Source organism: Eulemur rufifrons, chromosome 21 (assembly GCF_041146395.1).
Source record: "Eulemur rufifrons isolate Redbay chromosome 21, OSU_ERuf_1, whole genome shotgun sequence".
In the NCBI taxonomy this organism is placed as follows: domain Eukaryota; kingdom Metazoa; phylum Chordata; class Mammalia; order Primates; family Lemuridae; genus Eulemur; species Eulemur rufifrons.
Window position 1 is genome coordinate 6,740,798 of NC_091003.1, and position 26,983 is coordinate 6,767,780.

General features: G+C 42.4%; 1 protein-coding gene across 4 annotated transcripts; it reads left to right on the top strand.

Annotated features, from left to right (window-relative positions):
• Window positions 1-26,805, top strand: TCTN1 (tectonic family member 1). Of its 4 annotated transcripts, XM_069497644.1 has the most exons (16): window positions 1-248; window positions 3,633-3,753; window positions 7,749-7,879; window positions 9,003-9,154; window positions 11,515-11,602; window positions 13,140-13,249; window positions 14,947-14,967; window positions 19,114-19,248; window positions 20,055-20,180; window positions 20,573-20,658; window positions 21,190-21,330; window positions 22,811-22,973; window positions 25,169-25,294; window positions 25,744-25,888; window positions 26,307-26,354; window positions 26,742-26,805. In XM_069497644.1, the coding sequence occupies exons 1-14, from the start codon at window positions 35-37 to the stop codon at window positions 25,885-25,887; spliced, it is 1,758 nt and encodes a 585-aa protein (XP_069353745.1). In that variant the 5' UTR covers window positions 1-34; the 3' UTR covers window position 25,888; window positions 26,307-26,354; window positions 26,742-26,805. The 4 variants fall into 4 exon arrangements, with proteins under 4 accessions (XP_069353745.1, XP_069353746.1, XP_069353747.1 ...); XM_069497645.1 differs by lacking the exon at window positions 26,307-26,354 and having other exon boundaries at window positions 26,742-26,800; XM_069497646.1 differs by lacking the exons at window positions 26,307-26,354; window positions 26,742-26,805 and having other exon boundaries at window positions 22,811-22,972; window positions 25,153-25,294.
• Window positions 26,806-26,983: the final 178 nt, after the last annotated feature.

The window sequence follows — 26,983 nt, forward strand, 5'->3', positions numbered from 1 at the left end:
CCCTGTGGCGGCTGGCGCGGGGATCCGCTGGGCCATGGGGCCGCGAGGCCTCCCGCTTCTCCTGCTTCTCGGGTGCGGGGCCTCCGTGAGCGCCCAGGCCGGGGCCACCCCGGCGGTGACGACGGAGCGCTTCAACTACACCGAGGCTGCCTCGGCCACTCTCGGACCCTCCCCGCAGCCTAGGCCTCCTGGAACCTCCAGGCCCCCGGGGCTCTCCTCCGGACCCAGGCCCACCCCGGTCACGGACGGTGGGTACCAAGTGCCAACTGCTGGGCGTCCACAGAGACCCAACCTGGAGGGGGCCTGAGTGAGGATTTAACAATGACAGCTAACGCCTATTGAACAGTCACTGCGTGCAGACATTGCTGAGTGTTCCGTAGACGTTAATTCCGTCAACAAAAACTCAGAGGTAGATACTATCACTGTGATATAGATGAGGACGCTGGGGCTCAGAGAGTGTAAGTGGGACGGTATCAAATCTTTGAAAGTACTTGAAGTGGTCCTGGACAACATTAATGCTAAAGGTAATAATGAATCCCTGTAGCCGAAAGTGAAATTAAATCGAAAATTTGTAGACAGTGGTGGAAATTAATGCATAGGCTGCATTGAACTTTTCACTTACGTCAAAAAGAGATGCCAAAGGTCTAGCAGCTTAACAGATGTGACTAGGTCAAGACTCTTGTCCGTAGACTTGAATTATGAAAACCGAGGAGTGCTCTTGTGTTGGGTTGAAGATGGGGGGAGGTATGAGGTGAGGGGTTAATGCCCACTTCTTAGAATTCATATTAAAGATAATTAACATATTTCTCAAATCTTCTAATCCTGGAATTAAACATTTAGTGAATGTTATATGATTTGACATGGATGACTTCAAGCAATGGCTGTGAACCTCTGGGATTGGGTGCAAAAGTTTGTGACTGTGCACTTTTCTGGAGAGTTCATAGCAGTCAGCAGATTCTCAAAGGGGTTTGTGATCTCAAGAAAAAAATTTTTTAAATCTTCTGTTTGAATTGAGAGTAACCCGATAGGTTTTTTTTTTAATCTCTTCTGAAGAGAAAGAGATCTTAAGTAAGGCTCAGTGCTAGTAAATAAAAAAGTCATCATTTGCTGACATCCTGCACACTAGCACTTCAGTTTCTGAACCATTATTTCTCCAAAAGGCCTTCTCCATCAGTTATGAGTAGTCTGTAAGAAAAAGTACAGAGAAATATACTTTCTTTTTATATAAGCAAAGCTGTTTTACATTTAAACTGCTGATTTGACGAATTAGTAGGGAAGTTAAATCAGTGATAAATTGGGACAGAATATAGCCAAGTATTCAATGCCTGAAATTAAGGACTGGTTTATCTTTTATCTACGTAAGTATTCCATCTGTGAATGCACTTTCTCCCCAAAAGGAAGCTATGCTTGAACCACCATTGGTAGGGCATGTAGTCAGGGCTGTTTTTTTAGTATGGGCAATGAATTTGTACTTGTCTCATATTTTTGTTTGTTTGTTTGAGACAGGGTCTTGTTCTGTTGTCCAGGCTAGAGTGTAGTGGCACGATCACAACTCACTGCAACCTCCAACTCCTGGGCTCGAGTGGTCCTCTGCCTCAGCCTCCCAAGTAACTGGGACTACAGGAGTGCACCATGACACCCAACTTATTTATTTATTTTTTGAGACAGAGTCTTGCTCTGTTGCCTAGGCTAAAGTGCAGTGGTGTCATCATAGCTCACTGCAACCTCCAACTCCTGGGCTCAAGGGATCCTCCTGCCCCAACCTCCTGAGTGAGGTGGGACTACAGGTGCTCACCACCACACCTCGCAATTAAAAATAAAAATTTTTTTTTGTAGAGATGGGGTCTTGCTTTTTGCCCAGTCTGATCTCAAACTCCTGGGCTCAATTAATCCTCCCACCTCAGCCTCCCAAAGTGTGGGATTACAGGCATGAGCCACTGCACCCAGCGTGTCTTCATCTTTTTAAAGGACCTCTCGTTAGCCTGTGACAGTAATAATAGTTCATTTATTAACTGCTTACTGTGTGGCAGGCACTGTGCTAAGCATGCCACCTGTGATGTATCTCATTTAATCTTCACAGCAATCCTATGATGTGGGTATTGTTATCTCCATTTTCCAGGTGGCTGAATTACTTGCCTAATTTTAGGTCACACAGCTGGTAAGTGTTGGAGCAGGAGGCTGACTCTGAGTGGAGAACCAGATGGAAATTTACAGAATGGCTTGCAGGCAGTGTTGGTGGAAGAGAAGAGTGATAACTGTTCATCATGAGTCTGAGCTGTGTTCATTAGTACCCTGCTCTACGAGGCACGCAAGAGCAGCTGAGTGCTGCTTAGACCTGAATAGATACTTGTTGGATGATTAAGTGCACTTACATCCTGGGTAGAGACCTTTTTTTTCCTAAGTGGAGTTATTAAACATTATTGCTTTGTCCTCAGCAGCTTTATAGCTACCTACAATGGTTTTAAGTTTTGAAAACAAAGCAAGATTGTAATTTTAAATGCATAAAGCAGGGATCCTAAAACACTTTTTATTTTTTACATTAGCATGCATCAGCTGCATCATTATTTTATTAAGCACATAGAAGAGTCCTTGGCTACAGAGAAGCACTGTAAACTTAGGGAAATTTTTCTGTCTTAGACTAAGAAATCATTGTATATTTATTGACTGAACCTTCCCCTCACACATTTTTTCCCAGAGTATGCTATACCTATTATGGGCTATATTTTTCTAAAGCTCATTTTTATTGTAAAATAATTCACATATACAAATAAGAGTGTTGTATGGACCCTCTACCAGCATTTGCCTGAGATCCTTTTTTGGCTTTTTGGCTTGAGATCTTTTTTTGAAAAAGAATACAGACAAGATTGAAGCCCTGATCTTATTCCCTCCTTCCCAGCAATGATCACTACCATAAATTCAGTGTTTATCACTCTCGTGCTCTACTGTTTCTTTAAAAGGGTTTTTTCTTTGGTAGACTAAAATAGAGAATTAAAAATCCAGATAATCATTATTAATAATTAAAAGTTGCTAAGTGGGGAGATTCCTACCCCTCCCCCATGTTTTATTGTCTAAATTGCCAAATATATTCTAAGCACCTGAGCCAGTGTGATTCTTGCCCAAGAGACTGTGAACATGAGTTCAGCTTCAAGGCTGCAGGTTTTATTTGAGGAGAGAGACAAGACTGAAAACCCTCTTTCCTGGAGGCAGTAAGTGGGATGCTTCTTCTGTATCAATCTCCGGTGGAGGGACTTGGGAATCTGTAATTGTAAACTAATGGTTCTTATGGTTAGGCAGGTTCTTCTTATGGTTTAGGTGTGCTGGTTCAGCATCACCTGGAAAGTTTTTGAAAAGTACAGGTGTCTGGGTTTCATACTCAGCTTACCAAATCAGAGTTTTTATAGGGAGAGCACAAACAGAACTTTCCAAGCAGGTCAGATGGTTAGCCACCTTGGGGAAACGTCATGGAGTGCTCAAACTGACTAATTTCCACTTCACAAATTTCCCCCCAGCGCAATAGGAAAAATAAAATGGACCTTGGGTATGAAATTGATCTATGGTGCATTGCAGTGGCAGGGGGCAGTCACCACCTGCTGATTGTGATGCTCTGGATCCTACCCTTCTTATTTCTGTAGTTGCTGCTCTGTGTGTCTGTGACTTGTCCCCAGCACAGTGTGACGTCAACTGCTGTTGTGATCCTGACTGCAGCTCTGTGGATTTCAGTGTCTTTTCTACCTGCTCAGTTCCAGTTGTCACGTAAGTTTATGACACATGCAGTTTTGATCAAATTTGACCAGGATAATAAAATTTGGGGACAGAAAGTGAAAAATCCAAACCTGATTTCCTGTATTTTGCATGATTCAGAAGCCATACTGTCCAAACTGGTACGTAAATAAGTAGCTATCCCAAGTTTTTATCCAGCCAGATAATAATGCAGGCACACAGGAGAGAGTGTGTGTTTCTTCTAAAGAGTATAATGAAATCTCTCAGTGTTTGGAAATTGAATTACATTTCAGTTTGAGTGAAACACATCACATTTTCGGTATCAGTGTATTTGTCTCATGTATAGTATAGGGTGAAATGTGCAGTTTAATTTTATAGCTTTTGTTGTGGACATAGTACTTAAAAAATTAGATAAGAGAGCTTTGTACTTTTCTGATAAGTAATTCTACCACCAATTTTCACAGTTCACATTGTACAGAACAATGGAAAATGATATTCCCAGTTGATTACAAGTAAAGAAATAACTATTTTGAGTGATCTGTTCTCATAATCCAGATTTCTAAAGCTTTTTGAAACAATAGTACTTAGAAAAGGTTCATTTTACTCAAAATGGAACCAGCTTATTCAGAGATAACTAATTTAACTTTAGCCTTACAGCAAGTTTTAGCAATTGATACTTGATAGGTTGAATCCTTTTTGGAAGTACAGTGTGTTTTTCCCTTGAGAAACTGCTTTACTGACCAACGAGAAATTGAATCCATTTCTAGTGTAAAAAAATGCTTGGAGAATGGGCGTTCTTGTTAAATTTAATTTTCTAGCTATGTAGACTATAGCATGGTTCACACTTTGTTGAAAATCATTCTGCTTTCCTGCCTTAGTAAGTACAGGTACCTGAGAGTGAGATTTCTCCTCCAACCTGGGACTGTTTTATAGAATGTAATTTGTTTTTTATTAGTCAATATGATAATTTTAGATATAGATTGTTTAGAATCAGGGTCAGCAAACTTTTTCTGTGAAGAGCCAGATAGTAAATGTTTTGATTTTCACAGGCCATATGGGTCTCTGTTGTAACTTCTCATCTGTACCATTGTTCAGCAAAAATAGCCATAGAATATGTATTCATAAATGAATGCACTTAGCTATGTTCCAATAAAACTTTATTTACAAAAGCAGGTGGGGTTTGGAGACCCCTAGTGTAGAAGTTAGAAGTTAGGGCTGAATCCATAGTACCCTCTGGAAAGGACTTCACATTTTTCTGAGTTAGGTTTTTGAGATTTTGATTGACTTCCTTTGTAAATATGCAGTGTAGAAATAACCAAATCAAAAGTCATAATCCAGCCAGGCATGGTAGTTCACGCCTGTAATCCTACTACTCTGGGAGCCCGAGGTGGGAGGATTGCTTAAGTTCAGGAATTCGAGACCAGCCTGAGCAAGAACGAGACTCCCATCTCTACTAAAAATAGAAAAATTAGGCAGATGTGGTGGTTCATGCCTATAGTCCCAGCTACTCAGGAGGCTGAGGCAGGAGGATCCCTTGAGCCCAGGAGTTTGAGGTTGCAGTGAGCTATGATGACGCCACTGCTCTCTACCCGGGGTGACAGAGTGAGACTGTGTCTCAAAAAAAAAAAGATAAAAAAGTGATAATCCTAATGAATTGAGCATTCTCATTATGTAGGTTCCAGTTCATAAAAGGTTTGCTTCATTTGTTAAACTAACAGCTAAGTCTATTACCTGATAACTTGTAAATTCATTGGTAAGCTTATTGGACTGATGACTCTTCTCTCCATTAGATAGAAGCTTCATGAACGAAAGAACATCTCTTTTCTGTACCACCAGAGCCTAGCATAGGTCCTGACACATAGTTGGCCCTCATGAAAAGCAAGTTGAATGGATGAATGAATTTCTCCCCTCACCTCTAACTGATTTTGTGTCCCCTTTTGACTTCCTCTACCATCAGCCTCTCAGGCAGACATCAGACCAGAAACCTGGAGGCTCCCAACTCCTGCTGCTTCCTTGCCTTCTCTTGTCTAAGCAGTCTTTCACTCCTGATCACATCTTTCTTAAGCACCTCCTGTATGCCAACACCAGGGATATAAGGATGAGTTAGACATGCTCCTGCCTTCAAAGGGCTTACCGTTGAGTGGGGAGACGGGGATGAGTGGATGGCAGTGTCTGCACCAAGCGCTGGGAGAACTCAAAGGAGTGGTATCAAACTCAGCTCCATGAGGGAAGGCTTTCTAGAAAACATGAGCTGAGCTGAGCTGGGTCCTGAAGGGCAAATGGAAGTTGGCCAACATGGAATTAGGGATGTGCATTCCACGCTGAGGGAGCAGAGTCCTGGGGCCTGCTGCAGAGGAGGGGAGGGGAGGGGAGGGAATGGATATGACCTGTTGCTTAATTGCAGGGGTAACTCATTGTGGTTAGAGAGGGGTAGGGCAAGAGAAGTGTGGAGAGGAGAGCAGGGTCCGTCTAAGGGGCCTTGTGTGTGTATGTTTGCGGAGGGCTTTGGACTTTGTCCTGAAGTCTGCAGGGGGTGAGGTAGTGAGAGGCTTACATTCCTGTGTTATGGAATTCTGCAGCAGCCTGGACGATAGGTCACAAGGGCCAAGCCTGGTGGCAGAGAACCAAGTAAGAAGCTATTGCAGATGAGGATTAATGGTTACCCTCCACTCCCTGAAGGCTGTGATGGTGGAACTAGAGAGAAGAATCCAGATCTGCTGCTGACAGCGATACGCTGCATGAGATTAGGGAGCTGGCTGACGGGAGGGGAGAAAGGGGTCCCATTTTGAGTCTCCTTCACTGTAGCCCTCCTGTTTGCCCATCCCTACTCCCTTCCACCATATAAGCTCACACTTCCTCTTACCATTTACTTGCTAAGAAACCTTGAGAAACTCTCATTACCTATGGACTCCTTAGCCTGGATTCAGATGCATTCCCAACTTCTTTCAGAACCTATTTCCTACTAACCTCCATCTCGAAGCCTCCACTCCAGCCCAACCTTGGTACTCAGAGATTCCCAAAGACCATCAGTTCATTCCCGTCCTTGGCCAGTGCTGTTCTTGGACTTGGAATAGCCTCCCATTCCCTTTGTCTTATTCCTGAGCACTGTTTAAGGGCCAATCAAAACTGATAATATCCAATCTTGGCAAGAGTACAGGGAAATGGGCAGTCTTACTACAATGTTGCTAAGGTATAGTGTGCCTTTCTGGAGGGCAATCTAGCAGTATGTCTCAGAAGCCTTATATAATGTACCTATCTTTTGACTTAGCAATTCCACTTCAGGGAACATATCCTAAAGAAATAACTGGAGACATTCATACAGATGTATGTACAAGGATGCCATTATAGCATTATATATAATTGGGGAAAATTAGAAACAACCTAAACCAACAGTAGAGGATTGGTTAAACAAATTGATGTGTATGAATAAGCTGGTATATAATGAAGACATTTAGTATATTTTCTCATTCTCACAACCTTTTGAAGACAGATGTATTCTAAAGACAAGGAATTTGGATTTGTTTTGGCTACTTATAAACAATCTGAAGGTCTGCAAGATTTTATATAATTGATGTTATCAGAGTTTATCAGGTTCATCAACATCAAAATTATACCCTGATCTACATTCCATACTTGACATGATTTTCTTAAAGGTTATTCTACTTAATTTTTTTTCCTGTTAGAGGAAAACATTTCAAATGCCAAGTTTTTTTTTTTTTTTTTTTTTTTTTTTAAGGATGGGGGTCTCATTATGTTGCCTCAAATTCCTGGGCTCAAGTGATCCTCCTGTGTTAGCCTCTCCGGTAGCTGGGACTACAGGCATGTGCCACTGTGCCTGGCCCAAATGCCAAACATTTTAACACTGAATAAATAAAAATGGATTCAATTCTAACATTATGCTTTCATAAATATCCTCGTGTAGCTGTTAACCTAGCCCAGTACAAGCAGCTGACAGTTTTAAAATAATCTTGCTAAGATTGTGTGCTTATGCCTTTTAAGTTTGTATTATTATGTTTTCTAATTTTCAGGGGTGATAGCCAGTTTTGTAGTCAAAAAGCAGCCATCTATTCATTGAATTTTACAGCAGATCCACCTCAAAGGATATTTAAACTTGTTGACCGGATCAATCCATCTATTTTCTGCATTCGTAATACAAACTGTAAGTATTCAACCTTGATATATTTTGTGAAACTCTGGAAAATTTTTGTTTTAAAGTTATTTTATGGAAAAAATCTCATTCAGTTAGATTTAAAGCAATTATTTTATGTTTTGGCTGTATGTATAATGTGTATCTTCTGAGATTATTTCACAGGTAACTTTATAGACCTGTGGGCATGCACATTTTCTTTAAAAGTAATTGTGCTTGCGTAGTTGTCTTTTGAAACCTTACATTTGATTTCAGAGGTGTTTGTAATATGTAGACATACAAAGGAATTTAGATTTCTATATATACATTTTTTTTTTTACTTTATTTCCTCCAGGCTTAATGGTTGAAAATCAGGTTCTGCTTTGAACACTACCTGTGGTTTCTATTTCCTTTTTCTCTTTTATTTTTACTAAGAATATTTGCATGTAAACAGGATCTTACTTTTATGTGAATATTTAGCTCAAGTGTCTAGATCCAAAGAGCATGTGAGTGTAAAATGTTATCAAGATATCAAAGATTAGTGACACATTTATGGTTTTATTAATTAAATATCATCTTTTCAGAATATCTTTATATTAATATCTTTTGGTTTTATTCCCTTGTGATTGAAAACAGGTGAATGCTCTGCACGATTTGTAATCTGAAGTGATGACTGGCCAGTGACTGTCACATTCTCAGCCATACCATGAGCCTAATGTACATACCAGCTTGCTCTCTTCTCCTCTCCCTTTTGTACAGGACACATTTTTCTCCAGGGTTTTGAACATGGCTGTGTGAGAGGAGAAATAGACTTCTTTCATTCCCATAGCCATCTGGAGAGAGCTTCCCCTTACAGGTTGATGGAGACTCATTAGTTCATGGACTGAAGAAAGATATTGATTATTTATTATTGGCTTCTGTTGGGCTGTTTACTTGCAGGTGCAGGAAACTATTTCTTCCCCACTGTTAGTGAAGCAGGATGAGACTAGGGATCCTGTTTCTTCAACAAGCTTCAAGAAATGCTGGGAGAAGTGAATATGGAAAAAGACACTTTATTTTTTCCACGTCAGCTTTAATGCTTCCAAAAGCTGATTCTAAAATATTATATAAGTCATATATATTTTATGCTGACTTAAAATACTTTTTCTAAAAACAGATAAACCTGCATTATCCTTTATTAACCCAGAAGTGCCAGATGAAAACAATTTTGATAAATTGATGAAAACATCTGACGGTTTTACATTGAATGCTGAATCAGATGTTTCCTTCCCAACCAAATTGGATGCTTTACCTACTGCTAAATATGAGGTGAGCCAAGAACGTTTATTGAGTCTACCCTTCCTGTCATAAATATCCTGTCCTTGTAAGTTAATTTTCAGTATGTTACTAGCCAAATTGGCTTCCTTGAGACATAGAATTGATATTACAGACTAAAAAACTTAATGTTGACTGGGCCCATGGCTCATGCCTGTAATCCTTTCACTTTAGGAGGCCAAGGTGGGAAGATTGCTTGAGGTCAGGAGTTTGAGACCAGCCTGGGCAACACAGAGGGATTCTGTTTCTACAAAAAATAAAAAAAAAATTAGCCATGTGTGGTGGCATGTGCCTGTAGTCCCAGCTACTCAGGAGTCTCAGGCAGGAGGCTCACTTGAGCCCAGGTGTTTAAGGTTGCAGTGAGCTACGATGATGCCATTGCACTTTAGCCCGGTTAATAGAGTAAGACCCTGTCTCAAAACAAAAACTTAATGTTCATGCCTACAAATCAAAGTTCATGAAGATTAAAATTAAGTATTTGAATTCTGAATATAGGATTGAAGGTAGTTTATTCTGTGGTAAGCTTGCATTTTTCTCTGCAGAATTCTTTGTTCTTCTCAGCCTTAAAAGACACAGCAAAATAAGCTTGAGTTATGCTGCAGGGAGGAAGCATGGAGTGGGTTGGTTGGATGCCTGGTCTTCTTCCCAAACTTGTATTTAGTTTTATAGACGTTGGAAGATGTGTGCTGCTGTTCCATATCTGTTCATTAGTCTACCTTTAAATTTGACATGTATGAATTTTGAATAAACTTTAACTTTTTTGGAAGCTACTTTTCTTTTTTATTTTTCTTTCTTTCTTTCTTTTTTTTTTTTTTTTTTGAGGCAGGGTCTTACTCTGTCACCCAGGCTGAAGTGCAGTGGCATGATCATAATTCACTGCAGCCTTCATCTCCTGGGCTCAAGCAATCCTCCTGCCTCAGCCTCTAGAGTAGCTGGGACCGCAGGTGCATGCCACCGCATCCACACAATTTTTCCATTTTTTGTAGAGATAGGGTCTCACTAATTTGCCTAGGCTGGTCTCAAACTCCTGGGCTCAAGCTATCCTTCCACCTCGGCCTCCCAAACTGCTAGGATTACAGGCATGAGCCACTGCACCAAGCCCAGAAGCATTTTTTAAAAGAAGAGTATAAAAGCAACATGTACTAGTTCTAAAAGTTAGAAGTACAGAGGTATAGAAGTAAAAATTGAAAAGCCTCTTGTCTCCATTAAAATTCATACTGCAAATCACTGTGAAAAGATTGGTGTGTATTCTTCTTAACGTTTAAATACACCTGTTAAAATATACATATAGTATTATATAGAATTAAGATTTATAGTTATCCACATTATTCTGGAAAATGTCTTTTTCAGTGATAAATCTTGTGCATCTTCCGATGTCAATATAAAAATTACTATTTCTTTAGCATTTTCCATGTGTCAGGCATTACCTCATGCACCCTAGGAGGGACATACTCTTCCCATTTACCTTAGGCACAGGAAAGCAACTTGTCAAAAGTAGGGTTAGTGCTACATTTTACAAAGTAATCCTTGCTGTGTATGTATCTGAGCTGTTCCACTCTTAACAGACATTTGTTTCTAGTTTTTGCTATTAAAAATAATCCACAGTGAACATTCTTATATATACATATATCTTCGTATGCTTGTATGATTAAATCCTTAGGATATGTTTCTATAAATGGGTTACCTTGGTCAAAATGAATGGAAATTTTAAATGCTGATAACAGATTGCCATCCAGAAAGATTGCAGTCATTTATGCTCCAAGCTCCAGTGAATGAAAGGGCTCGTTTTCCCATACCCTTGTTGGCACCAACACATTGGATTTGGATAAACTTTCAAATCCAAGAAAATTAGCTATATGCCCAATAGCTACAAATATGGGTTTTGAGTATTGGGGAAGAATTTCGTGGGGTTTAGTTTGGAGAAAGAAGGCATTCTTTCATAAAAATAAGTCATAAAAATTGATTTTTATGATTTTACTCTTTTAATATATATTTTATCTGTTCTTTAAATAATTAATGCTAGTGGAAAATAATTCTCTCACCCCTGTGAGAGCCACGCAGTTCCTGTCTGCAGAGGCAAATCCTTATGTCAGCTTCTTGTATACCCTTCCAGAGGAATTCCATAATTAAAAAGCCTGCAAATACAGTAAAATGCACACACAGAAACATACCTCCTTTAAAAAAGGATGGGGCGGCTAGATGTAAGTGCCACGTGGTCGAGAATCACATCTGTTTTTTACTGATCACTGTGTCCCTGATACCTCCAGTGCTACTTGGCACATAGTAGGTGCCCAATAAGCGTTGAATGAATGCCTTGGTAATACCATAATGACTGTCGGTGGTTGTATTTGCAGTATGGGGCTCGTCTACAGACTTCAGATTCATTTCTGAGATTTCCTTCGCCCCTAACATCATCTCTGTGCACTGATGAGAACCCTGCAGGTAAGAGATGGGCTGTTCTTCTTTTTCTTTGTGAACAGTTTGCTGTTATTGGGTTACCTTTGTAGTAGTCATAATTAAACGGGTTTCATAACTAGAAACAGAATTTGCAAGTTGAAAGAGACCTCAAATTTATATATCAATGGTTTGATTTGACACCCAATGCCAGAATCTTCTCTACCACACGCAGTCAGTGCTTGAGCACTTGGAGTGATGGGGAACTCACTATCTGAAAACAGATGTTGTTTAACACTTCCAGTTGTTGGAAAGTGCTAAAGCTTATCAACAGCTAACATTTATTAAGCACTTACTGTGTGCTGGGTATTGGGTTAAGTGCTTGCATGTGTTTTCCATTTAATACTTACAGTGATCCTTTGCAGTCAGGTTAGTATCTGCATTTTGCAGACGAGGAAACTGAGTGGTGTGTAGTTTCTTGCTCAGGCCCAGTCAGGCAGTGGTGGAATGAGGGCAGAACCCATGCTGGTGGCCTGCAGCCCGTGCTCCCCTGTACTCCCCTGCCTCCCACGGGTCTTGCTGCTCCATTCAGGAGTACCATAGACCCCACAGAACGGCCCCCTGGGCAGTGGACAGCAGCAGGCATGTCTCTCCCACCCTTAAGTGAGCCTCACTATGAAGAAGCTTATCGAAGTAATGGACAACAGGAAAATGTATTCTGTTGACAGGACATTTAAGCTTACACACACCAGGAACAGTGTAAATTAAAATCAAACTGAAGTACCATTTTCCCCTATCAGATTGGTAAAGCTCAAAAAAGTTGAGGCTGTGAGGAAATAGGCACTCAACTACATAGCTGGTGGGACCGTAAATTGTTACAACCTCTGTGAAGTGCAGATTAGCAATATGTGTCAAAATTCCAAATGAGTGTGCCTTCCATGCAGCTGTTCTACTTCTAGGAGTTAATCCTACAGATACCCTGGCTCACACGAAATAATAGGTTGCAGCATTGTTAGTGATGGCAAAGACAGACAACTTAAGTGTCCATTAATAGGAAACTGTGGAATAATTATGCTGCATCTCTAATAGAATACTAATTATCCCTAAGAGAGGAGGAGGAAGCTCTTCATGTACTGAGACAGGCTGATCTTCAAGATATATTGTTCAGTGAAAAAAAATGAGGGGCAGAATAGTATATATAGTGTGTATTTGTTTCCAAGAGGAGAAGGAAATAATAAAAAATTATTTTGCATACATACTTGCTTTTATTTGCATAGAACATTTCCAGAACGATAAACGAGATACTTCATTTTCGTTGCCTCAGGGGAAGGGGACTGGTGATAGCTGGGGGCCAAGACAGGCATTGGAGGGAGACTTTGCTCTCTGTGCCTTCTGAAGTTTGAATCTCATGAATTTTGAATACCTATTTGCCAAATAATGTAAAACCCTATTTTAAATACATTGCATATTTGTGTTGTAACTCATTTTGCAGTTTTGCCTAGGTTACAATTTTTTAGTTGCCATTGGACAGTTGGAAAATTTCTTCTCTTGTATTTTTTTCCCTTGGTAATGTTATGATTTCCAGCATTTCTAGTGAACCAGGCTGTTAAGTGCACCAGAGAAATAAATTTAGAAGAATGTGAAAAAATTGAAGCCCTTAGCATGGCTTATTACAGCGGCCCTGAAATTTTGAGGGTAAGAATTATTTTGAAGTGGAACTGATTCATTAGGTATGTTTTCTGTTCTTTTTTTAAAAAATATGACAAGTATAGAATAATTTCAGTACATGATTGACTCTCAAATTGAAATTTCTCCAATACTTTGGTATCAGTGATTATTGAATAATCCTTTAAAAAATTTTTATTTTCATACAGTTAGCTCGTATTTTGCTTTCATTGATTTTTTCTTTGTTTTGTTCATTTTGATGGTAACCAATAATGTCTGTCTCCTGAAATAAAATGAAATCTTTACTAATAACTAAAAACTTTAGAAATCATATAAATGTCTTAATGTCTGACAGAAATAATCATATTAGCACCAAAAAGCTCTCTCTTAGAAACAGCCCAGAAAAGAAAAGAGAATCCACTCTCTGGCAGACGAAAGAGCAGTGGGGAAAGGGCAGGAAACAGAAGAGGGCACAGAGGTGAAGGGGCCCCTTCTCGCGGTGGCAGTGACTGGAGCCTGAACTGAATAAACGAGTGAGGTGGACAGTCACAAGGGGAGAAGACGTTTTTCAGTGATTAAAAACCACATGATTACTGTCAACCCCCCCATTTCCATTTTTGGGGGGTGCAGGGATAGGGTGGTCCATGGCACCATTACTCATCTGAGCTTCAGCTTTTAGAATCAAGTTTAACCTTCTCCTCTCCCCTCCCCTCTCCCTATTCTTGTAAGTCAGCCATCTAGGCCTGTGAATTCTTCAGTTAGTTTGACTTCTCCCAGTTGTCCTGAAGTAGTCCTGGATGTATTCCCAGAAGTATTCCCTTGGGCATTCAGGTACAGTTCTCTTTTGGTACAAGACTCCCAAACATGTCTATTTTTTCCCCTCCTCAAAGCTCTCAGTGGCTTAATAGGGCGTCTTGTGATGAGGTTGGGAGACATGCGGGACAGGGCATGAAGGGAGGCGGAACCTTCAGGAAGAGAGTGCCAGCTGTATGGGGGAGGCCGGAGCTTGGCATCGAGAGGGCTTGGGCTAGTGGCAGGAAGACCAGTTAGGAGGCTGTGGAAATGTTTGGGCAAGCGATGGTCACCTTCCAGTGAGGAGAGGCACAGTGAGAGTGACCAAGAGGGCAGGACCTGTGTCTTCCCCACAGTGCTTATGGCAGTGATGGCCACTTGGAAATATGAAGTAATGACACTGAAGCATGGAGCCTTCCTGAGACTGCTTGTTGAGCTTCAATCTGAAGGAAATGAATATAGACAGAAAAAGCAATGTTACCTTTTTGATTACAACATAAACATGTAGATGGGAAGTCTCTTTTTTTTCTTTATTTTTTTTCTTTCTTTCTTTATTTTTTTTGTCTCACTCTCTTGCCTGGGCTAGAGTGCCATGGCCGTCAGCCTAGCTCACAGCAACCTCAAACTCCTGGGCTCAAGCAATCCTTCTGCCTCAGCCTCCTGAGTCACTGGGACTACAGGCATGTGCCACTAGGCCAGGCTAATTTTTTCTATTTTTAGTTGTTTGGCTAATTTCTTTCTATTTGTAGTAGAGACAGGGTCTCGCTCTTGCTCAGGCTGGTAGATGGGAAGTCTTAATCAAGGAAATTCTGTTTTCTGCTTTGTGAAATCTTTGGTGAGATAAATATGCTCTTTAACCCAAGGTCTGAAAAAGCAAAGAAAATACTTCTCTTTGTGGTACTTAACATAATTTTTTATGGTTTCTTTTTGTCTAGGTGCCTAATTCAAGAACAAAGGTAAGAGTATTTCCTAATGGAAGGTAAGATAGCTTGTAATACACTGACTTGTTTCCGAGCCCTTTAAAATGAATATAGGCATAATTAGAGGGGTACCTCGTTGCCAATAACAAATCCATCTGTCAAAAAGCAAGCATACGTGAAGTAAGGGAAAGTCCTTAGCACGTGCCCCTTCGGAATCACACTTCAGGATTTCCAGCTCCCTCGCTTATGGTTCCACACTTCCATGTTTAAGTGACACAGCTGTCTTGACTGGCAGTGGGTGTGATTGACTCCTGGACATTCAGGGAGTCCCTTGCTCTCTTTTTGGTCTCTTGTCAGGAAAGTTGGCCAGCTCCCAGGATGCTGTCTGTGCAGAGTAGAAGCTGTAAACATTTTGCTCAGTGGGTGTACACACATGCGTAGGAGGTGTGCACTCGCAGAACGTGCCTTCAGGGCTTGATTTGAGGGTAGATTCTATTCAAAGCCTTATCACCCCCAGCCCGGGGGTTCTTTTGAGCTGTGGCAGGAGGCCAAGGCCTCTGTGGATATGGTAGAGAGAAAGAACATGGATCCTCTGCTCCCTGTTCCAGGGTCTGTGTCCCAGGCCTGCCTGTGAACACAGTCCCCAAGGAAGTCTGAGGTGATGGCTTTGTCATAGTCTCCCAACGCCTGTGGAGCTGGTCAGCACAGGTCCAAAACTCAGCTTTGCCATGGTGTTCTTGTCTGACTTACCCCTCAGTCTCCCTTTGTTGCGTGGATGGTGACTGTCTGTGCAGAGGCTCGATGCAAGGCTGAGTGGGAGGATGCACACAGGAAGCACTCGGGACAGTGACACACCGACCGTAATCAGCTTCATTAAGTCTCTGGGCACAAACATATGTTTGAGGGAGTTGAGAAAGAAATAGCCATGTGATTTTGGATTTCACACTAGTGTGTGTGGGCTGGATTCCCTCATCTGTGAAGGTGTTTTCAAACTTGTTCAGTTGTAGAGCCCTTTTTTCAAATGCGGACTCAAGCAGAACCTCCCTGGTGTGTGACATGGATTGAATCTGGAGCTGTGCTGGTTGGAGCAGGGTGGGGCCTGAAGCCCTCCACCTGCCCAGCTTCCCCCTGCACCCACCCTTTGTTCCTTCTGAGGAACCCTAGGGCTCCCAGGAAGTCAGTTTGAAAGTCACATAATGCACTAGCTCTCACATCCCTCCAACTGCTAGAAAGTGCTTGATTCTGCCATTCAAAACTTGAACCACCTGTGGGGGCAGCAACCCAATCTCCCTTGTTCATGACACAGCCTTAGTTCTAGGGCAGTAGCCAGCATGTATTGGGCACTCAATGGGCTATGTGTTAAGTGATGAATGAATAGGAGGTAGGTCCAGTCAGGTTGGGAAGACTTATTATGAGGAATGATGGATGTTACTAGAAGGCACAGAGTGGGTTCTAGGCCCCATTTTAAGTGCTGTACACATCTGAAGTCCTTGAATCCTCTTGGCAGTCCTAGGAGGTAAGTCCTGTTGTCACTCTATGGCAGATGAGTTACAGAGAGATGAATGAACTCACTCACAGCCGTGCAGCTGGGAAGTGGCAGAGCTGGGGCAGGAATCCAGGCAGTCTGTCCCCAGAGACCTTAACTTCACTGTGACATTGGATTTGCTCTACTCAGGGGCAGGCCCCATGTTACAGGCTGCACACACGTTCTGTCTTTGCATCCTGCTGCCATACAGGATGAGGCAGACTGGGACTTCCAACTCAGGTCTGTGACACCAAAGCTTGTGCTCTAAGAGACAAGCAAGTAAGCTAATAATAGGGATTTGTTTAAATATTTTTAAACAAGCAAATTTTAAGGTCTGTTAGAGGATCAGGAATATAGAAATTGGATCCCGTCTCCCTGTTGAGTGAAGCCTGTTGTGATGGCCCCAAATCATTGTCAGTACCTGTTGAGCCGTCACTGAAGGTTTAAGCAGAGCCTGAGTTCCATTGTAAAGTGATGCTGTGGTTCTTAGCAGTGGGTGGTGCCGGGATGGGATATGGGTAAGGAGGATGTTGAGGACATCAGAACAGTCCTACTGTTTTATTCTTTTGACTGTTCCAGTGAAATGTTGGGACTGGGACATACCTTGCCATTTACACTAGTCCCTCGGTCCTTCCAAAGCTTATTTAAACTGGACCTTTGAGTTTTTGCCAGCAACACCCACACACCATGGGAACAGCTCCATCAGAGGCTGGAATGGAAGGGTGTGTGTCACTTGGAACCCTGTGTGTCACTGCTGACATCAGGGATCAGTATGCTTAGATTAAGATATCCAGGGTTGTCTTTGGATGACTTAAAGAAGGGCTAATTAAATCTCAGCCTGGAACACTCTATATAACTTTTTTTTTTCTTTTTTAGAGACAGGGTCTCACTCTGTTGCCCAGGTTGGAGTACAGTGGCATGATCATAGCTCACTGCAGCCTTGAACTCCTAAGCTCAAGTGATCCCCCTGCTTCAGCCTCCTGAGTAGTTGAGACCATAGGCACGCACCACCACACCAGGCTAATTTTTAATTTTTGTAGAGACAGGGTCTCACTACGTTGCCCAGGCTGGTCTCCTGAAGCAGTTTTCCTGCCTTGGCCTCCCAAAGTGCTGGGATTACAGGCGTGAGCCACTGTACCCAGCCTCTATGTAACCTTTAAACTCATCAGTGCAGCTTGTTATACAGAGTGCCTTGCTGTGACTGGTTTTGCCTTCTGTCTCTCTTATATGACAGCTTGTCTTTGTCCCTGAATCATGTCACATTCTTCTGTGAGAGATATTTGACTTATAAGGATAGCTGCAGGTCTTCTTGGTCATGGGAGCAGACAAAGACTGCTTGTTAATCTCCAAAGTGACAGCTTACATACTTAGTAATTTTAAATTGTAAACAGCATGGTACATGATTGAGGGCAAAGTTCAAAGCAATATAAACAGCTGGATACATTAGATTTCTTCCTAGACAGTGGTTTCCAAGAATTGAAATTTAGAGCAAATGTTAGATTTGTCCTATAGTACAAAGAGGTCCAGCTACGTTTAGAGGATTGCTTATTGCTTAGTCACTTTGCTGACGATGGCCATAGATGAAAAATGTCCTTTCATAGCATTGGGATAACCAGGGCTTCCTGATTCTGCTTAAAAGGTTTGTCTGTCTGTTTTCTCTTGCCCATAATCCCACCACCCAGAGGCAACCACTTTGTGTGTGTGTAAGGGTGTTTGTACAAGTTGTGTATAAATTGGGTCAGGTGTGTACATTTAGGGAGGTTGTGGGGGTTTAAGGCTGTGTATCCTGGGACTTTGTGTGGAATGTGCACGTGTGTATTGAGTGTGTATATTTATCAGTAGGAGTTGAGTTTTGGAAGTGAGGGTGTGTGTGTGTATATATATGCATTTGATGGTGTGGTGGAGTTTGTGTATGTGTTTAAAATATAATTCACATTCCATAAAGCTCACCATTTTAAAGTGTATAATTCAGTGGTTTTTAGTATAGTCACAAGGTTGAGCAACTATTACTATGTAATTTCTAAACATTTTCATCACCCCAAAAAGAAACCCATGTTAGCAGTCACACTTCATTCTCCAACTCTCTTCCCCAGCCCCTGGCAACCACTGATCTATTTTTGTCTCTATGGATTTTCCTATTTGGACATTTCATATAAATGGAATCATGTAATATGTGCATCCTTTTGTGTCTGGCTTTTTTTACTCAACATGTTTTCAAGATTTATTCATATGGTAGCATGTATCAGCACTTCATTTCTATGGATGAATAATATTCCTTTGAATGTATATACTGCATTTTATTTCTCTCTTCATAAGTTGATGGAAATTTAGGTTGTTTCTAGTTGTTAGCTATTATGAATAGTGCTGCTATGAACATTCCTCTACAAGTTTTTGTGTGAATGTATTTTTTCAGAGGTACCTGCTTTTAAGATGTTGGTTTTATCCTTCTCAATGTATTTTCTTTGTGAATGTATATATATGTTTTTACATATAAATACATGTTTGCAAGTGTGGAATCATAGTATGCACATTGTTTTGTAGCATGCTTCCCCCAACTTGGCAGTATATCAGTGGAGGTTTGTTTCAAGTTTTTGTTATTTTAACCCATTGACCTCTGTAGAGTAACTTCAGTAATCCAGGTTGTCTTCACTCTGTAGGTCCCTATCACTGTTAAATCCGTCATCATTCAATCTCTAAATAAAACGCTCACCCGACTGGAAAACACTACCATATTGCAGCCGGCGCTCATCAACACTGGGCCTGTTACACTCTGCAGTAATGTCGTTCTTGAGGTAGGTGTCCAGTTTGGCTTCAGCAGTTTGTGGCAGACTCGAGCTGCCTGTCTTGCAGGGTAACTGGACACCCTCCGAAGGGGGCTGTGGTCCATCCTGTGGTCGCTTTGCTTGGCCTGGCATCCTGCTCGCCTTTACTCTGTCTCATCACAGGACGCTTCTTTACTTGTCTCCACAAACCTAGTGACTTGCAAGAGTACATCAAAATTTTGCTGAAACAGGCCAGGTGCAGTGGCTCACGCCTGTCATCTCAGCACTTTGGGAGGCTCAGGTAGGAATATCATTCTAGGCCAGGAGTTCAAGACCAGTCTGGGCAACGTAGGAGACCCTGTCTCTACAAAAAAATAATAATAAAAAAAAAATAGCCAGACATGGTGGCGCATGCCTGTAGTCTTAGCTACTTGGGAGGCTAAGGCAGGGAGATCACTTGAGCCCAGGAGTTCAAGGCTGCAGTGAGCTTTGATGACGCCACTGCACTCCAGCCTGGACGACAGAGTGAGAACCTGTCTCTAAAAAAAAAATTTGTTGTCCTTGCTGTTGTTTTTGTTAGATAGGCTAATTACATTCTGCTTGAACCAGCAGATCTGGAACTTAGGTATTGGGCTCAGAAAGGCTCTGATGACTCTCTCTGTTGGGGGTGATGTCCAGGGAATACCTCTCGTGACCTGACTGGATAGCAGAGAAAGCTTCAGTAAATGGAGAAATGGGAAAAGGTTTGCTGCCTGTGTATATTTTATTTGAGTTGTTAATAAAGCTACCGAAATGTAATGGAAACAGGTATATTTGGAGTATCGTTTTGTTTTTAGGTGAAGTACGGCCTCACGTATACAGACGCAGGTGACGTTACGAAAGCTGATCTCTCTTTCCTTTTGGGGACAGTTAGCAGTGTAGTGGTTCCACTGCAGCAAAAGTTTGCAATTCATTTTATTCAGGTAAGTTTGATCAAATTTGTGTAAAGTAAGTATTTAATTGCCAAGTTAATAACTTCTTAGTGAAGAAAACTCAATTTGGAAGTCTCACCACATCTAACAGTTTCTAGTGAACAAAGGGCTTGTGTGTAGCATGTGGAGTTTGTAATAAAACCAGGCAAAGTCCTTACGTCCTTTTCCACTTGAGAATAAGATTCCCTTCCATAGCAGCTTGTTCTTTTACAGTATGATGTACTCCTACACTCAGCAGATGTATTTATAGTTATGAGTAGGGGGAGAAATTCTTCTGTTGGTTGGTAATTCCAGATTTTATTATGGAAAGCATTTCATTTTCTCCCTGCTGTCTCCTTATTAAAATGAGAATCATTTGGGGGCATTTCTGTATTGTCTTTCAGCAAAACACAAAGCCAGTTCCTCTCAGTGGAAACCCTGGTTATGTGGTGGGGCTCCCATTGGCTGCTGGCGTCCAGCCTCAGAAGGGATATCCTTTTTGGTGCTGTAGAGAAGGTTGATTTCCCTGGCCATGTGCGTGGGCCACACTTCTTGTCGCTGAGGGTCCCAGGGCCTGCTTATGGGAAGGAGAGACCAGTCCTGGCCAGAGCTTTCTCTGGGCCGCTCAGGCGGGTGGTAGGGCTGAGTGGAGGCTGGCTGTAGGGGGCAAAGCAGCGTGTCCTAAGAAAACGTCAGTGTTTTAAAATGAAAATCTAAGACAGAAAAGTTGACATCTACATGTATTTAATTCCACATTTAAACAGAGACTCCTAAACAAATTTAGTGATTTTGAAAATTTAGAATTAATTTTGAAGGGCCAGTTTCTTAGGGTTTTTCTTCTGAGGATCTACTAATCAAGGAAAATAGTTATAAGTATTTTTCGCCCTCTCCTGGGAAATAAATGTCAAAATCTCTGAGGCCCAGAGAAGGTGTATTTGGGTCTTACTCATGTCACACAAGTGACACGATCTTCTTACCTGAGAATCAGCACTGGTCGAATATCCCTTAACTGTCTGTGAATATCTGGGATTATTCAGACCACAAATAGATACGGACAACTTACTATTCTTCGTAGCACAACTGAGCAAGACTGCTTAGCGATCGAGGGGATCCGGACCCCAGTATTATTTGGTTACAATATGCAATCTGGCTGTAAACTAAGGTAAGAGTAACTTGTTTCTATTTGAATTTGTTTGTGTTGATCAGAAAACAAAGCATTCCCACTCATCCCCATTTTAATCAAACCTCTGCATCAGCTGATGAGCGCTTACAAAAGCTACATGTAATTTATTATTATTATTAACAGCAAAACTATTACAATCATTTTTCTTATCAAATGTGGCAGTGGAGAAGTCTCAAGGCTTTTTATGTTTCATTTTTAAGGTTGTATAACCTTTGAGTTAATAACAAAAATATTTCTTCTGAAAATCCTTCCTATATTTCTGAATTCTAATATATACAGTACAACAAAACCAGCAGGAGGAAGCCTGAATGTGCTCTGATTTTTAATTTATCTTTTTATTTTCAAATATGCACATAACACAAAAATGTCAAGTAGCTCTGCATGTTTTGTTATAAAAACAGCAGTTCTTATCCTAATTTGCCCCACCCCAGACACCGCCACTTTCAACTCTTATGGCTGGTTTTTTGGAAATCTACTCCCAGATCTTTAGGTAACTTGCATATAGTGCTACTTCTTGATTTGTTGGTTTTATGAATTTTTTATTGAGTTCCCGCCATGGAAGATGGCGATTTAGCTCTTTGCCCTTCGTTCTCCCCCCAGGTGCACACCTCCCACATCTCCCCAGGGTGGTACAACATGACTTTGATTAGATCCATATTCACCCTTTACAGTGTTAGTGCTGATCCCTTTAGACCAGCGTTTCTCAAAGGAGGTTCCATGGAATACATTTCCACACGATATCAGAGGGTAGGTCTGTGATCCAGTATGTTTGGGAAACACCAAATTAAAGTTAAAACCATGATTCCTTCTTGTGGGACTTCTCAGAGCCTTTAATATGCAAATGTGCTTTAGGAAGGACATTAAGACGTGGAGGTGCAAAGTTTCCCCAACTTTTTGGCCATGGAACCCTTCTTGTACAGAGAGCTTCAGTGGAATACAGTCTGGGAAACGTTGTGGACTCATCCTCCTGGCCAAGATTTCACAAAGTTAGAGACACTTTACTGTTTGTTTTTATTTTATTTTTTTTCTGAGACAGGTCTTCCTCTGTCACCCAGGCTTGAGTGTAGTGACGTCATCATAACTCACTGCAGCCTCAAACTCCTGGGTTCATGGGATCCTCCTGTCTCAGCCTCTGTAGTAGTTGGGACTATAGGCGGGCAGGCGGCATCACACCTGGCTAATTTGTCTGCTTTTTGTAGCGGCGGGGTCTCACTATGTTGCTCAGGCTAGTCCTGAACTCCTGGCCTCAAGCAATCCTTCTGCCTTGGCTCCTAAAGTGCTGGGCTTACAAGTGTGGGCCACCATGCCTGGACTAGAGACACTTCAGCTTCTGTCAAATAATCCCCATTTTGGAGAGTGATAAAATGATGAAACTGGAAAAGCATGCGGGTGGAGGCCTTTAAAAACTGCTGGTGGATGAACAACAGATTTGTTCAGTTGACCTTTTTCCCTCCCAAAGACTGACCAAAGCTCTGCCGTGCTGGCTCATGGCGCAGAAGGTGGAGAGCCTGCTGAAGGGCCAGCGCTTCCCAGATCACGTGGCCCCTTTCGGAAACTCCCGGGCCCAGGATGCGCTGGACTGGGTGCCCGTCCACTTCATCACCCAGTCGTACAACATGAAGGTAAGGGGAGCGAGGTGAAGGCCACATGCTAGCAGTCTCTCCCTCTTCCAGGTGGGGGGCCAGAGGCAGCTGGGGAAGCCACCTGTTCAGGAGGTGGGGTGGCTCTGAGTGGGAGCTCGGGCTTTATCATCAGATTGGCCTGAATTTTGAATACTGATTTTGCCCCTTGATAGCTATGTTGCCTTTGGCCAGCAATTCTATGCATTTCGGGCTGTTTCCTCATCTGAGAAATGGGAATGAAAGTCATGGGTACCGACCGCATGGGGTGGTTGACAGCGATAAATGAGGTAACATTCTTCTGGTGTGGTGCTACTGACCACCATCCTGCGATCACTACTGTGATTGCTGGTGTTCCCTGAGTCCCGCCTAGGCATCTTGTGATAGGATAGGCAATTGAGAGGCCTGTCTCAAAGACTGAGACTTCGCCCATCTGTCGTTCCTGGTCTGTGAAGGCAGCCCACACGCGAGAGCTCTCACAGCTTCCCAGAGAGTTTAATGGAAGCTGACATCCTACAAATAGGTTCCTGGTCACATGGGATTCCTCTGCCCACCTTTTCCTTTTGTCTTAGCAGTCAGAGTGTGGGCTGGTCCCATCACCGGAGGCGTGCTCTCTGTCTTCTCTAATTGCCCGGCTCTTTCTTGTCACAGTTTCTTCAGGCCTCTCGTCCTCTTGCGTATTTATAGCATGGCACAGTGACGGAGGACTGGCTCACCAGCTCCGAGCCTGCCCTCCCCACCGCGTCCCCGGACCACTCGGTCCCTGCCGCTCCGCTGCAGAGTCTTGGCTCAGCCTTGCCGCCCCAGTGAACCAGGCAAATTTCTTGCGGCTTCTTGGTGATGGGTGAAGACATGCAGTGATTACTCCCCCTCAGAAGGGAAGGTGCAGGGAGGGAGGAGAGCGGAGCAGCAGTGTGCACGGAGCATCGCCAGGGTCTGTGCTGCCCCGGGGCACTCTCGGGCCTGCGGCGGCTTCTGCACCAACCCCACAGGAAACCCAGGGAGAAGCAGGCGTGAGAGCATCTGCCGAGCGCAGCTTACACCGCTGCATGGTGCATCTCCTAACAACGGGGTATCTGCAAGGATTGTTCAGCCTGTAAGGCTTTTTTTTTTTTTTGAGACAGAGTCTCACTCTGTTGCCCAGGCTAGAGTGAGTGCCGTGGCATCAGCCTAGCTCACAGCAACCTCAAACTCCTGAGCTCAAGCGATCCTCCTGTCTCAGCCTCCCGAGTAGCTGGGACTACAGGCATATGCCACCATGCCCGGCTAATTTTTTCTATATATATTTTTAGCTGTCCATATAATTTCTTTCTATTTTTAGTAGAGATGGGGTCTCGCTCTTGCTCAGGCTGGTCTCGAACTCCTGAGCTCAAACGATCCGCCCACCTCAGCCTCCCAGAGTGCTAGGATTACAGGCGTGAGCCACCACGCCCGGCCAGCCTGTAAGGTTTTAAAAAGGCAGTTGCAAACTGAGGAATTCATCAGTGCCTTTTTGGCAGGCAACAAATTTAGCAGGCCTGTAAGCTTTTCACAGCCTGAAAAGATGTATTTAAAAACTTTTTGTTATGAATAAACAGTAAACATACACGAAAGTAAAATAGTAAGTACCATGGAGTCCCCATCTACCCAGCTCCTGCAGCACCCAGCCGGGAGTCCGGTGGCTCAGTCGTGGCACCAGTGTTCTCAGTGCAGATGAAGAGAAGTTAATATTTTTGACAACTGCCTGGATACCCAAATATCGTATCTTAATTGTCAATTGATGAAATTAGATAAGTGAAAATAAAGCACTCGAATTTCCTCAGTGCACTTTACTGTGATATGCAGTCAGGTTTAATTTCTGTGTATTAATAATTCTATTCTCTGCCCCGAAGTCTGAGACGGATGTAAACAGGTAGATGAAGGCTCCGCAGTGGGGTGCTGGCACCACGCCACCATCCCAGGTGACGCTGGCCTTTTTAGAAATAGGAGGGGATGGAAAAATTATGCTTTAGTTGTTAAAATACTTTTACAGCATTTAGTACTTTCAACTGTGTTTTCTCTAAGCTGTTTTTATCTGAACTTCTAGAGTCAATTCATTCTCTTGTTTAGAACATTTTGTAATATGTGAAACATTTTATAATTAAAACTCTGAACTGCAGATTAAGTTTGACTTGAGGTTGTATAATATTTGAATTGATTTATGGCATTCTATTTTGCAGGATTCTTGCCAGCTGCCAGTGGCTTTGGTTATAGAAGTGAAGTGGACTAAATACGGCTCCTTACTGAACCCACAGGCCAGAGTGGTCAACGTGACTGCAAATCTGATTTCATCCTCCTTTCCCGAGGTGGGCCCAACTTGGCTTAAAGGTGCAGGTTAAGACAGAAATCCAGACAAAACTCAAGTGCGATAGGTTAAATTTATTACTTTGTGAAAAAGATTCTAATTTAAACAGTCTGGGTTCTTAAGACAATTTAACAAAGTCAATCTTTCTTTTACTTAGAGAACACAACAGCTCCACTGACGGTGGTTCTGTTCACATTAGCATTCTGGTTTAGATGTGATCTTTAAACTGCTCATGAAGTTTGAGCTATGATTGATACAGATGTGTTCATCGGGACAACCTGGGGAAAACTGTTCCTCTCATCCCAGCTAACTGCAGATTAGTGCCCCGCTCCCTGTCAGATGCGTGAACTGACAGTGGTTGCGTGAAGAGGAGGATGAAAAATGTCTCGTCTTTGTTATCCTGTTACCACACAGGACAGTGGGGCTTGCATCTCTGGCTTTTTATTACAGCCCAGTGCAGGACATGAGAAGCTCATTCTTGTTTCCACTGCGGTTACCTTTGTGGATGTGTCTGCCCCTGCGGAGGCAGGCTTCCGCGCCCTGCCGGCCATCAACGCCAGGCTGCCCTTCGATTTCTTCTTCCCGTTTGTTTGACGTAAGTTCTTTCTTAAGGAACCTGCACCCCACCTCTAAGGTCCTCACCTTTAGAAGAGTGTGCGTGTGGGGCCAGAAGTCCCTCAGAGACATCGCATTTTATTATACGTGTCCTGACCCTTGAGGTTGCCTCCACACCACCGTACGGCCCCTCTCACTTCCCTCCTGACTTTTTCCTTTTGGAAAGTTAATTCTATTTGGTTTTAATTTAGAATGGGGAAACATCTGGTCTCGGTCCTTTCTAATACTCTCAAGACATACATCACATACGGAAACCAACTTGTCTTTGGGGAGATAGTAAAGAGAACAGACCTTGAAGTAGCATAGGCATGGAAGATCTAGCTAGTTTATTCATCCCCGGCTTTGAGTTATTTTTAAAATATTCATTGTTTTTAGTCCCGGTTCTCTTTCCTTTTCAGGTCCTGTTGAAATGAGTATAAAAATAGCAAAATATTGTATCAAATCATGTGAGTAGACTACAAAGCCTCACGAGGGGATCGTCCCCCAAATATCACATTAATTACAGTGCAGTCTTGGGTCTAATTGCTGTTTCTGTACCAGGCACTGTAGCTAGCGAGCTCTCCAACTGGCAGGCTGGTGTGGGATGCCACAGGAAAGAATACAGTAGGAGGGCCCAAGGGAAGGAGAGAGTTTATTTTAAACAGTAATTGTACAGTAATTGAGAAAAATGTTGTCAGGTGGCAGAACTAGGTGGCGCCTGCTAGAAGCTGCATGATACAGCTGGGAAACACACTCCCTGGGGAAACTGGGACAAGAGAAGCTGTTTAGAACAGCTTGGAAATAAGACTTTTCTAGAAAGGGCTAGTAGCTAAAGTAGCTTCTTTTTCTTTCAGAATACTCATACGAAAGGATATGCTGGTTCCTTGATATACATGTGAAATTTGAAACCTGCATTTGATGAGATTAAATTCTATATACAACTAGTAATTGTCCGGCTTCATTGCTCATTTTCAAGCAAAGGTAAAGTGTTCAATCTGAGAAAATACAGTTTGATACGTTTGTTACAGTGCAGGGTGGGAATGGGATGGCACCAAGGAAGAAATAGAACCTTCCGAAAGTCTGTGTCTACCCACAA